The sequence below is a fragment of the Chinchilla lanigera genome, unplaced genomic scaffold (genome assembly GCF_000276665.1).
Source record: "Chinchilla lanigera isolate Chin_1 unplaced genomic scaffold, ChiLan1.0 scaffold00058, whole genome shotgun sequence".
Lineage (NCBI taxonomy): Eukaryota > Metazoa > Chordata > Mammalia > Rodentia > Chinchillidae > Chinchilla > Chinchilla lanigera.
This window is the reverse complement of record NW_004955459.1, coordinates 2,583,486-2,596,361: the sequence shown is the minus strand read 5'-3', so window position 1 is coordinate 2,596,361 and position 12,876 is coordinate 2,583,486. Positions and strand designations below refer to the sequence as shown.

At 44.1% G+C, this 12,876-nt stretch overlaps 1 protein-coding gene across 1 annotated transcript in view; it reads right to left on the bottom strand.

Annotated features, from left to right (window-relative positions):
* Nucleotides 1–12,876, bottom strand: part of Sap130 (Sin3A-associated protein, 130kDa) — a 73,492-nt gene that overhangs the window by 6,503 nt on the left and 54,113 nt on the right. Inside the window, exons 17-18 of the mRNA XM_013521047.1 lie at nt 4,079–4,327; nt 3,780–3,905 (exon numbers count right to left, since the gene is read on the bottom strand). Of these exons, the coding sequence (XP_013376501.1) occupies nt 3,780–3,905; nt 4,079–4,327 (375 nt within the window). The remainder of the gene's footprint in view (nt 1–3,779; nt 3,906–4,078; nt 4,328–12,876) is intronic.

Below are 12,876 nucleotides of genomic sequence, written 5' to 3'. Positions count from 1 at the left end.
TTGCTGAGGAACAGTCTAGACTGTTTCTAGAATAAAATAGATAGGAGGGTCTCTCCTGAAGGCAGAAAAAAATCTGGACACTGACCTCAAAATCTTTACTGCTCAAGAAACTGCACTTCGCCTGGGTTATAGAGGGAGTTGTACATCACAGCACTGGGACAAAAGCTGCGAAAGCAGCTAGAAATGAACAGCTTGATGAGATGGATATGAGCAGGGAAGAATGGACAAGAGCCTGTAGAGCCACTGTCATCTCAGGTGCCTGGCATGTCCACAACTGCAGCTCCCTAAGAAGCGTTATCAGGGATTAAGGCAGTGCTTAGCATCACTACATAAACCGAGCCCATCACCAAGCAAACAAGTAGATAACAGCACCAGGCCCAAGAGATGAATACTGAATGCTGCTTCAGTACATTACCTAAACTGTTCAATTTCCAAAAAAGAATTACAGGGCAGGAAAATATGACCCATACTCCTAAAAGAAAGCAGGCAACAGAGATTGCCTATGAGAGTGGCCAGATATTCAAATTTAACTCAAAAAGGGGTTTTAAATACCCTGAAGAAAGCATGATGGGAGAACTTAGGGGACAGTGACACATGAATACAGAGCATCATTTAAAGAAAACAAAAGAGAAACTGCAAAAAAAAGAACCGAAGTGAAAATTCTGTAGTCAAAAAGTACAAAAACAGAAAGTAAAAATTTCATTAGGGTTCAACAATGGATTTGAAGTGGTGTAACTGGCACACTGTCAGTGAACATCATGGGCAGGGTAGGGAGCTAATGGATGAGTGCCTGTGTAGTATGTGAGGCCCTGGGTTTGATCTGCAGCACTGCCAAATAAAAAACATACTTAGCAGATGTGTGATGGGTATATCAAAAGAAGACATAAACCAAAAAATGAAATAGCTAAAGAAAAGAGATGAAAACTCAAATTAATTTAAACATAGCCGAGGTTATAGCTCAGTGGCATAGTGCTGCCTGGCAAGCACAGGGTCCTGGAGTTTGATTCCTGGTACAAAAAAAGTGTGTAGAATAACCTAACTACAAAGCTAAACAGTACAAGGAACTACAAGTGTGACAAATGCAAAGGGAACCACACACACACACACACTTCAAGGTAAAACTGCCAAAAATCAAAGACAATAAAGAAATCTTCAGAGCAGGAAAAGGAAAAAAACAAAACAATATAAAAAAACCCACACATCATTTACAAGGGCTCCTCAAATACTATGAAAAACTGACTTCTCAACAGAAACAATGGAGCTGGAAGGCAGTAGAACATTCAGAGAGCTCAAAGCCATGCACAGGGATCTAGTTTCTCCATACCCTCATCAGCAGCATTTCCCATTAACTCGTCTCTCTCTCTCTCCCTCCCGCCACCTCGCCCTCTCTCCCCTTCTCCCTCTCTTCTTCTCTCTCTCCTTCTCCCCCTCTCCCTCTCTCTCCGCCCCTCCCTCTTGCCACAAAGGAACTCTACCACTGAACTATATGCCCATCCTGTTACTTTTTTTCTCTTTTTTGGTACCAGGAATCAAACTCAGGGCTTTGTGCTTGCCAGGCAGGCGTTGCGCTGGTGAGCTACATCCATGGGCCACTATACTTTTTATTTCACATTTTTATTTTTTTTACTTCACATTTTTAAAAGGTGCAGTGTAACATCTCATTGTGTTTTCATCTGCATTTCCCTAGTGGCTATGATGCTGAACATTTTTTTGTGTGTGTGCTAGGGACTGAACCCAGAGCCTCACATATATTAAGCAAGTGAGGTATATCCCTAGCCCTACTGATTTTTTTCCTGTAAGGGCACAGAACCTAATTTGTGTGTGTGTATGTACTGAGACAAGTCCATGAATAGACAATAAATGACAGAGTGTTATATAGTCAACAAAGATTTATCAAGCACCTAGTGTATTTTTTGTTGTTGTTGGTCAGGAATTGAACTCATGACCTCGCACTTGCCAGGCATACCCTATGCCGCTGAGCTATATCCTCCGCTTTTTTTTTTTTGTCATTTTGAGACAGAGTCTCACTATGCAATTCAGGCTGGCCTTGAGCTCACTTTGTAGCCCAGGCTGGTCCTGAACTCGCAATGGACCTCCTGCCTCAGCCTCCCGAGTGCTCGGATTACAGGTGTGTGTCACCATGTCTGGCCAAAGATAGGGTCTTGCTACATAGTGCAGTTCAGGCTGGGCTTGAATTCATTATGTAGCCCAGGCTGGTCCCAAACTTGTGGCAATCCTCCTGCCTCAGGCTGCTGAATGCTGGGACTATACCACCACGCCTGGCTGAATATTCATTTATTTTTAAAAGAAATTTTATTGTCATGTTCGGTTCCAGGATCCTCCAGACTCCATTTACATTTACTTGTCATTGCCTCTTTAGATTCATTTTGCTGTGGTTACTTCTCAGCCTTTCTGGTCAGGGTTTCTTCTGAACCTTACAGCTCTGAAGAGTAATGGTCAAATACTGTTTGACATCCCTTGATGAAAATTCATGATGTTGAGTTCAAGGGGAATAGGAAGAGGACAGGGAAGGGGAAGGAGGAGGAGAAGAAGAAGAGGAGACATCCTACCATCATACCATGCCCTGTTTTTCTCAGGATTAGGGCTGGAGTTACGGGTTTGTGGCAGTGAACTGAACCTAGGGCCTTGTGTCCAACAACAGGTTGACAGTATTTGAAAAATGAGATCAATCTACAAATAATGCATGCAGACCTTTTTCCTAAATAATAAAGAATACTGACTTTTTGCGTAGCAGATAGTATTAGCTACTACATGTAAACTAGAGATGTCTAAGTATGCAGGACGATGCACACGGGCTTCATGCAAATACCAAGGCATCTCACATAGAGGACAGAAACCTCCATGGATTTGGTATCTGTGCAGTCAGAACCAACTCCTCACGTACACTGAAGAACAGTTGTGGGGAAGAACAGCTGGGAGTGCAGCCACCTCTGCATTTCAGAGAGCCCAAGCTGTCAGCACTTTGCTATATGGTCACTGACATTCAACAGTACCTACCCAACCCGGACCAGCCAGAAGCCTCTAGGAACAGTGTCCAAGTTGAATTTATATAAAAAAGAATGGGAAGTGTGACCAGCTCTTTGGAAATTCCCAGTTCCTCGGGTGTTGACTGTATTTGAGATGAAAGACACCAAAGTCCATCTGGAGAAATAGTAACCAAGTTTCTGCAAGGTGTTATCAGCTATTTTCATTATATGTGGGTTTGTAAAATGTCACTTTCACGTTCAACAATATGCTTATTAAAGACTTGCCCCAGACCTTTCCAAGAGCTTCATATGTGTTAAAAATAAAAGGCCATTTGGAAACAAATGTTTATGACATGTCTACACATTAGCATCCTATCAATAACAATCCAGTACCACTCTCCCACAACCATTCTTGGGATTAAGATCATTTTGTAAGCACATATGGATTTTTACCCAAACCAAGGTTGTGTCCTTCAATTATTCATTAGACTAAGATTCCAACAAATACATATAGGCAAAAGGTACTTTTCCAAATTTTATATTCAACAGGGTATTTCACTTAAACACTTTGCCTCAAGATTTTAAAACAAAAATTGTGATCCTCCCTTCTTCCTTTCCTTCCCTTCCCGTCTCTTCTTTTTGCAGTGGTGGAGACTGAACTTAGGGCCTGTCACAGGCTACGAAGGTGTTCTGCCACTGAGCTACACCTATGATTTCTGTTTTTTCTTTTCTGCTGTGATTATAATACAGCCCAGGGTATAGCAATTTCATGTGTTAATACTGGACACTAACCTTTGACGCGGACGTCACTATACCTCTGAAAGTGGTGGTAGGCAGCTTTCCAAGGGTTCCGGTAGTGACGAAGCAAAGTAATGGGAGGTCTTGGACGAACTGGGACATACCTCACACCTTCTTCATCTATTCAATGGGCAAAAAAGAAGGCATTAAATATACTGTTACACATTCCCAACAAACCATGACGTTTAATTCCAACATGAGGGTTTTAAGTGACTAGGGAACACCTCTGGGTGTCTCCAGGCTTCAGGGAAGTGGCAAGTGGCATAGTGAGCCTAGAGCCATTGAGGCATTACCAATATACTCCTTGGGCGGAGACTTGCGCTTCTCGGCCTTCACCAGCAGACTCTTGGCAGTGGACTTCTCATCATCAGTGCTATTCGTCTCCATCATGTCCCCTTCTTCTGTTGAGATCACGTGCTGCTGTTTCCGAGGCTTCTTCCTCGGGGAGGCACCAGGTGGTAGGTCACTTGGAGGCATGGACAGGTTGTTTGCCAGCAACGCAAGAGACGGAGACACAGTGTTGGTGGCCAGTGGAGGAACTGCTGTCAGGGAAAACGGAGCACAGACACCTCTGAGAACCCAGGTATAACGGGAAGCTTCACTTGATTCCCAGCAACAACAAGCAAGAGGACAGTACAGATAGCCAGCACTCTAGCTGAAGTGGAGGTTGCCAAATGCTTCCTAATGCTCCACAGCTTCCTATGCTTAGTTCTAGGGTCCTCATTTTGGTGTGGTACCATGTCACTCTGCTGAAAGAATGTAGTACTTAGCCTTTGTTAAAGTGTGCTCTGATAAGACAGAAGTAGGAGTGTTTAGGGAGTTTCCTCAGATGTGAACCAGGTGATACAGTGCACACCTTAATCCCAACAAGGGAGGCCAAGTCAGGAGGATTGCAACATCACAAGACCCTGTCTCAAAAGATAAAAAGGACTGGAGATGTACCTCAGTGGTACAGCTTTCTTGTGTTTGATCCCTAATACCCTCCTCCACGATCCAAAAAAAGAAAACGAAGATGTCATCTTCTCTTCCTTGATTTCTTTCTGTGTTCCAGGGTGTAGCTATGATGGCCAGAGCCGCAGCACCTGCTCTGAATCAAGAGCATGAAGATCAAACCCTACAGGCTGTGTGTGGAGGACCACTGGGACAACTGTCCTTGAAAGAGGACCATTTGTTTCCATTTTGGCTAAACCTGGCCCTAATCCTATGTATTGATAAATACAGATCTGGCTAGGCTAATACTCTACCCCCTCAATTGGCTTTAAGCAATGCAAATGGGTCTAACTGAGGCGCTGATGCATAGCCTATGAAACAATGTGACAGGTCAGTGATGCTCCACCTATGGCTTGCAACTAGTATGTGTGAGCGAGGCCAAGTGACACCACACTGGCCGCACTGTTGGAGGCTCAAGAAAGAGCCCGTGAAGTCTCAGGGCATGAAGGCTATACATCAAAGTTGAAGCACTGACTAAAAACACAAGGTACTTCCTCAAACTGTCATGCAGATTCCTCCAAACTCAGGGGCTACCTACTACCATACCTCTCCCTGCATATTGCAGAGGTGCTATTGTGCCACTTACCTAAACCAGCTCACAATACTCAGTACTTCTTGCCACTCTCACAGTCACTCAACCCTAGCCACTCCCCTTTCACAAATTAATAAAACCTGGGTTCAGCCCTGGATTGAGGTCTTGGCTCCAGTTAGCCATTGTTCTGACTGGCTTAGAACACACTTGGCTCCCTATAACTACAGATACGTGTTTGTCTCTTTATTCTGGCCAGAGGTTGCACCGGAAGTGGTAGATCGGAATTTACTTGCTAGAATTCCAATAACTTTTCCCTAGGGTTACAAATACAGACTCCTCCAGACTATGATGAGGCTGGCAGAACAGGCTCTTTAGTTGTGGGGTGAAAGATGAAGGAGCTGGATCCCTAATGATCTGATGAAGTCCACACACTATTCTTGGACTGTCCTCTCAGGGCTCACTTCTAGGGAGATAAAACCTCACATGTGTAAGTCACTACTCATCTGGACTTTAAACCAATTCCTAGCAGGTACCCAATTAACTGACAATCTTTAAAAAAGCAATCAGAACAAGCACACATTACTTTTATCCTCTGTGACAGCTAAGGTGGACCATCAACCTGATTAGCTTGGGAACCACTTAGGGCAATGATGTACCTGCGCTGCAGATGCACATGCGCTGCAGTGGCATGCACAGCCCTCTCTGTCTGCAGATGTACTCAGTCACTATGTTATTTTTCTAAACTAAAACCTCAGTATTCAGGTTTAACTGCAGTGTTGGCACTTTGTGATAAATAACCAGGTTTTGGGTTGCAGTTTGGGCCTTGGTTATATCCTTGCCCTGGAAAAATAACCAGGTTTGGGTTGCAGGTTTTGGGTTGCAGTTTGGCCTCTGAAAGGCTCGCCATCACTGCCTTAGGAGATGAGTAAAGCACACTTGTGGATGTGTTTCAGTGGTCACCAAAGTGCAACCTTGGCTTTGGTATCTGATCCCTGTTCCCCTGAGCTGCTTAATGAAGCAGTTTTGCTCTGTCACCCGATTCCACTATGATGTTCCTCTTTGGAGCCATCTGACCATGGACTGAATCCTCTTTAAACCATGGCCAAATTAAACCTTTCCTCCTTTTAAACTGTGGGTGATACGTACTGTATCCCAGTAACAGGAAGGCTAACCAATACAACTCCCATTCAAAGATAAGGAATATGTGGCATGCCAGGTGTGGTGGTGCACACCTGTAATTCCAGCACTCAGTAGACTGAGACAGGAGATTGCTGTGAGTTCAAGGTCAGCCTGGGCTACACAGTGAGACACTCTCAAAAAAAAAAAGGATGTGGCATAGGCCATATACATGTGAAGGGGCAGAGTTGGGAGATGGCAGAAGTAGCCTAGCTTGAGAGTCTGCACTGTTAACTACCACAGTACACCATGTTCAGCTAGAAAGCATGCAGAGAGGGGAAGTAAATTGTAGTTTGCTAGGACCACATTTCTAGGGACTTACAAATCATGCTAAAGGCTCGCCAACTCTTGTTTTCCTTCTACCATGTTATCTGCCCCATCCTTCTCCTCTATTCATCCTCAGCTACCCACTCCCTACACCAGTGATGGTGAACCTTTTAGCAACCAGTCCCAAACTGCAACCCAGAGCCCACTTATCTATTGCAGAGTGCCAACAATGCAATGAAACCTGAATACTCAGGTGTAGCTTAGAAAAAATAACTCTATATCAACATCTTTTGCCTTAAAAGAAAAACAACACGTATGCTATAGGTTCACCATCACTGCCCTTCACTGTTATCAACAATAACTGCAATTGGCTTCACACTCATCTCAACTTCTCGCTCCCAAATTTTCAGCCAAAACCAACTCCCTAGGTCACTCCTGTTAGCCAAATTCCAACAATGCTTTGACCCTACTAGAGATGCTTGCCCATCTATCCTTCCCCTTTTCTGCTGTCAACTATCCCTTTCATGGCTATTCTCTTTCGCTGGCAGATTCAAATTCTACATTTTACTCAATTTATCCCTTGGTCCTTTTTCTTGCTTTGCTAATAACCTCAGCAAAAGCAGGAGAGGTTAAACACAACTTTCCAATGGGCCTACACTGATGCACTGAAGGTAGCTAGACTGAGTGCACAGCAATGCTGGCTCTTCTCACTTGGGAATCCTACCATGTTTGCTAGGCCCACTTCCTCCCTGGATGATTATTTTACTCTTTCTCAACTGCTCTTCCCTCACCTATACTCTTAGTGATCTTGCTTCTATTTTACTGGAAAAGAAATGATCAGAAGGCTGTGTTCATGAAGATTCCCCTCCTCCAATGTGTCTTTTCCCTCCTCCTCAGACATTGCCTGTCTTGGTTATTTTTCTCTTGTTGCTAGAACGAAATACCTGACACCCCAATTTTTTTTTTTTTCAGACAGGGTCTCGCTGTGCAGTTCAGGCTGGCCTTGAGCTCACTTTGCAGCCCAGGCTGGCCTTGAACTTGCAATGATCCTCCTGCCTCAGCCTCCCAAGTGCTGGGATTAAGGCGTGCGTCACCACGCCTGGCCTGACACCCAAAATTAAGGAAGGAAAGGTTTATTTAGCTTACAGTTTGTGGAGGTTTCAGTCCATACTCAGCTGGCTCCAAGGCAGCAGAAGAGAGCAAAAACAAGAGCAAAAGGGAGAAGAAGCAGCAAGCAAGCCTCTTTCACTCCCTTATATTGTATGCAGGCTGCCTGCCTCAGGGTGGGTGTAGCACTCACACCCATAATCCCAGCACTCACACCTATAATCCCATGGACCATGAGTGCAGCACTCACACCCATGATCCCAATGGACCATTAGTCAATCAAAAACTCTAGAAGCCTGCCCCATGACTGCATGAGGCTTTAGGGGGATATCTAGACACAAACCATAACATTCCGTCCCTGGCTCCCTAAAGACTCATGTACATCCCTTTATGCAAAAGGCATTTAGTCCATCTCCAAGAGTTGCCAAAGTTCTAACAGTTTCAGCATTGCTGAAAAGTCCAAGTCCAAAGTCTCCTCCGAGATGTAAGGCAAACTCTTAGCTATGAGCCCCTGTACAAATGAAAAGAAAGTCATATACTCCCAACATTCAATGGCACAGATAAACATTTCCATTCTAAAAGGTACAAACAAGAAGATATAAAGCATTGGGACCAAAGCAAGTCCAACATTCAGCAGGACAAACATTAAGTCCTGTAGCTCTGTGCGGAACATACGAAACAATCTGTGGCAAATTGTGAGCTCCAAAAGCCTTGTGCGGCCCTGCCCCTACAGCACTTCTGGTGGTTATAGCTCCCAGGGCTGGCCCGCTCTGTTTAATCCTTACAGTTTTCCTTAGATGATCCACATTCCTGGTTTTTCCAAACTTCTGGGTTCTCCACTATACCTCTGGCTTCACACCCGAAGCTTCACACACTGCCCTCTCAGCAGCACACTGCCTGGCCTCCCAGGCCTTCTTCTGAAATCTAGGTAGAAGCCTTTTTAACCTCAGAACTCTTACATTCTACATGCATCTAACCAGCACCACATGGATGATGCCAAGGTCTGCTGCCAGCTGGAGCAGTAGTCACACTTTCCTCTCTCTTGGCTGTAGGGGTCCAGTGCCTAGATTGCTGAGTTCTCTGAACCTGATTCTGAAGAAAAAATTCTCCATGCCACTGCCATTCTGGAATATGGCGCCCTGTGGCTTTCTCCTCAAAGCAAACTTTTCCACTTTTGCAAGTTTGAGGCTGCAAAGCACGGAGACTTGCAGCTTCTTGTGATGCCCTCAGGCCATGTTTTCTATTCTGTTCCTTCTCAGCAATCAAGATCTCCTCAGCTCTATCTTTGTAGTCCACAGCTTTACTGGAGCTTTTTTCCTGGTCAAACTCACATTTTAAATCATCTTACTGGGCTCTTTGCTCTTGATTCTCAACATAAATCTGGCTAAAAGCCCCCGAGAACAGTCATGTCATTGCCTCAACATTCGACTATGCCTTGAAATTTCTTTTGCCAGCTTACTTAGCCCACTGCCCTTAATCTCAGTCTCAGGCAAAATCTCTGGACATAAGCAACATGCAGACAAACTTTCTCCCAAGCCATAACACACATCATCTGGATTCCAACAACCAATGTAGTCCTTCTTCCCAGTAGAAACCTCCCAAACTTGGTCTTTACCGGCAGGATTTCTATTGCCCTTCTGGTTTTTTTGAGCTCTGACCAGAATCTCCCACACAGAACACCTGAAGGTGGTCCAGCTCTACTCCTTTGGGTGACATCTCCAAACTTTTCCAAACCCTTCCCACAAGCCATTCCCAAATGCTCCTGAACCACATGGTCAGGTATAGTCACAGCAACGGCCCCATCCCGGTACCAAATTCTGTCTTAGTTACTTTTCTCTCGTTGCTGGAACAAAATACCAGACACCCAGAATTAAGGATCATGAGTTAATCAAAAACTCTAGAAGCAAAAAAACCAAAAAACAAAAAACAAAAAAAAAACCTCTAGAAGCCTACCCATGACTGCACGAGGTTTTCAGGGTCATCTAGACACAAACCATAACACTGCCCCAGGAATTTGCATTGCTTTCTTCTCTTACATCATCAATTCTTCCCTTTCTAATGAATCACTCCCATTAATATACAAAACTCTTGTCTCAAACAAAACAAAACAAAAGCAAAAGTAAAAGAGCTGAAGGCCAGGGATACAGCTCTAGTAGACAGCCCAAGAGCCTCAGGCCTGTAAAAAACCCCCCAAAACAACTTTTTTGACATCATTTCTCCCTTTATAGCAAATTTCTCAAAAGTGTTGTTTGTATGTTTCTATTTCTCTCCCAGCCCCCCTTCCCCCATTTTAAATACTCTCTCTGTTAGCTGTCTGGTAGCTGAACAAAATACCCAACAGCCACAACTTAAGGTTGTTTGTGTTGTTTTTCAAAATTTCATAGTTATTACATTTAATTCAACTGATACACCCATTCTGCCTTGTAAAAATAAAAAAAGGTTCCTATGATAATTACATTGTGCTCTGAGGACATATTTCTTGCTTTGATACAGCTCGAGAAAAATGTTGGCACCAAATGCACTTAAAAGTTTTAAGGCTTAATAAAAATATAGAGATTAGTAATTTCTCAATGCAGCTGGGAGGTTGAGAACAGGATACACCTTTGATGCAGAGAGCATCTTCCTAATCCAAGTGACAACACACCACTGGGCTCACCTGGGCAGGGCCACTTCTGCTCCCGGCACTGAGTGTACCGCCCAGGCCCTAAGCTTAGAGGAGGATAAGGCAAGGTGGACACAGGAGCAAGGCAGGGTACTCTGTTGCCCAGAGGCCCCTGCTGTAAGTTGCATTCTCCCATTTCCACCCAGAAATCCCTGGCAGTGGGTACAAACAGGAGCCTCCTTTGCAATGGGCTGACAACAGGGGCCAGTATACTACTGGCACATTTCTTCTTGATAGTCAAATTTGGAATTCACAGATCATTTTCTTGTTAGGAAAATATAGTCACAAATGATGTACATTTTTACTACTAGATACTTCCTTAAAAGTTAAACAAGTTAGTGCATTTGTGCTTAAAAAGCTAACCATCATTTAGGACTCTTTTTTTTTTTTTAATGGGAAAACACTAATGCCTCAATTCCAAACGACGTTCTCATAAATGACTCTGAACCACAACCCATTTGGCTTCTTATGACGTCACATGGAATTCATGTCTCTTGGTTCTAAAGTCTGCAAGGCAACTGAAGGGGACACTCTTTGGTTGACATAACCCTATACGTAGACCCCTCAATGTGCCAGGAAAAAATATTAGAGCTTCAGACAGCTACTGGAGGCACTTAAAAACAGCTAGGTCAAAGTGAGTGTGATGGCACAGAGCTGTGGCTTTTTCAAAGTTTAATAATCGCCGGGTGTGGTGGCGCATGCCTGTAATGCCAGCACTCCGGAGGCTGAGATAGGAGGATCACTGCGAGTGCAAGACCAGCCTGAGCTACAAAGTGAGCTCAAGGCCAGCCTGAATTGCACAGCGAGACCCTGTCTCAAAAAGACAAAAAAAGAAAAAAAAAAATTTGATTAGCCAAAGTTTAATAATCATGAGGTTTCTTACACCTGGCGTGAGCTTTGCAGGCACTCACAGCAGTCACTACACCATTTATCTTAAAGCAGAGAACTGAAGCTACAGGCCTTCCAGGGTTACCTCTACCTGATAAATGAAGCAATATGACTCCTACCAGTTCTGTATCTTCACAACTGAATGACAGCTGTGACTCTGCTGCTAAATTAAACATCCTGGTAAAGGAGCAATATTTGTGAATATGGACTATAGGTTCTACAAAGCTTTTTAAAGGAGGCTCAAGCAGCTCTTCCTCTTTAGTGTGTCTAAGCAAGGGATTTTTTTCTGGAAGGTGTCAGAAACGCAGTGCATAGGCATTTATATGATGCTGACTCATAAAAAAACACTGTTTTTTATATTATTAAAGAAATCAAAAGCCAGGCATGGTGGTGCATGCCTGTAATCAAAACACTTGGGAGGATGAGGTAGGAGGATCACTGTGAGTTCGAGACCAGCCTGGGCTACATAGTGATCTCAAGGCCAGCCTGAACTGCATAACAACACCCTGTCTCAAAGAGACCAAAAAAAGAAAAAGAAAAGAAAAAAATCAACCTAAGAACCCAAGGTTCTCAAGCATGTATTCTTCCAGCCAAACACAGGAACAACTGAATAAGCCCAGTGCTTAGATGTAACAAGGTAGATTTTAAGCCCTGTAGAGCAGCAAACCTCACAGGTAGGAAGAGCTGTGGCTTAGCAAGGAAACTCTATACACCAATGAGGAAAAAGGCCTAGTCTTAAGGCTGATGAGAGGAAAAAGAAAGGAACACAAGCAAAACTGGCATGTCAAGGACCACAGTAAGTCCCTATAGAGAAAGGCAAGCAGCTGCATGAGAGCTGGCCAGGGAATTAGATGTAAGAACTGGGCAACTCAGAGGATCAGGGCACAAATATCTCCTGTAGAGAGCTAAAGACAACTGCTCAAGTTTTGTTGACTGCTGCTGAAGAAGAGCAACCAAGACTGCAGGACAATACAATGGGTATAAAATGAGAAGGGGACACTGGGGTTCAACAGTAATCTCAGAAGTGAGAGCTACATTGGTGACTGGTAACTAGCACTGGGACCTAAAGAGGGTATGCAGAGACTCCCACTGCCTTCTTAGTGTTTCTGCTCATGCTTATTTCCTGTCCCACAGAAACAGACAGGGTGTCAGGGTTTTCTTTCATAAGCTTTTAAGGTGCCCAGTCAGCAGAACACTGATGCAAGGACAGGGAAAACCTGATAAGCCTCTTGTTGCCCCGCACTGTCTTCTTGCCCTCACCCATCCTAGAACTCTGCTCCATCAGCAACAACGAATGGGTAGACCCCAAGGGAGTCCTACTGTTTCCCAACAGTCAGGAAGGTATGGATCTCAGTGCAGCTGTCAGGAGCACAGTATAGCACTGAGCAGCCAGGCTCATACACACATAAACCCTCTCACCCCATTACTTTGGGTTAAAGAAGATGGTAACATCTGATACCCTATCTTGG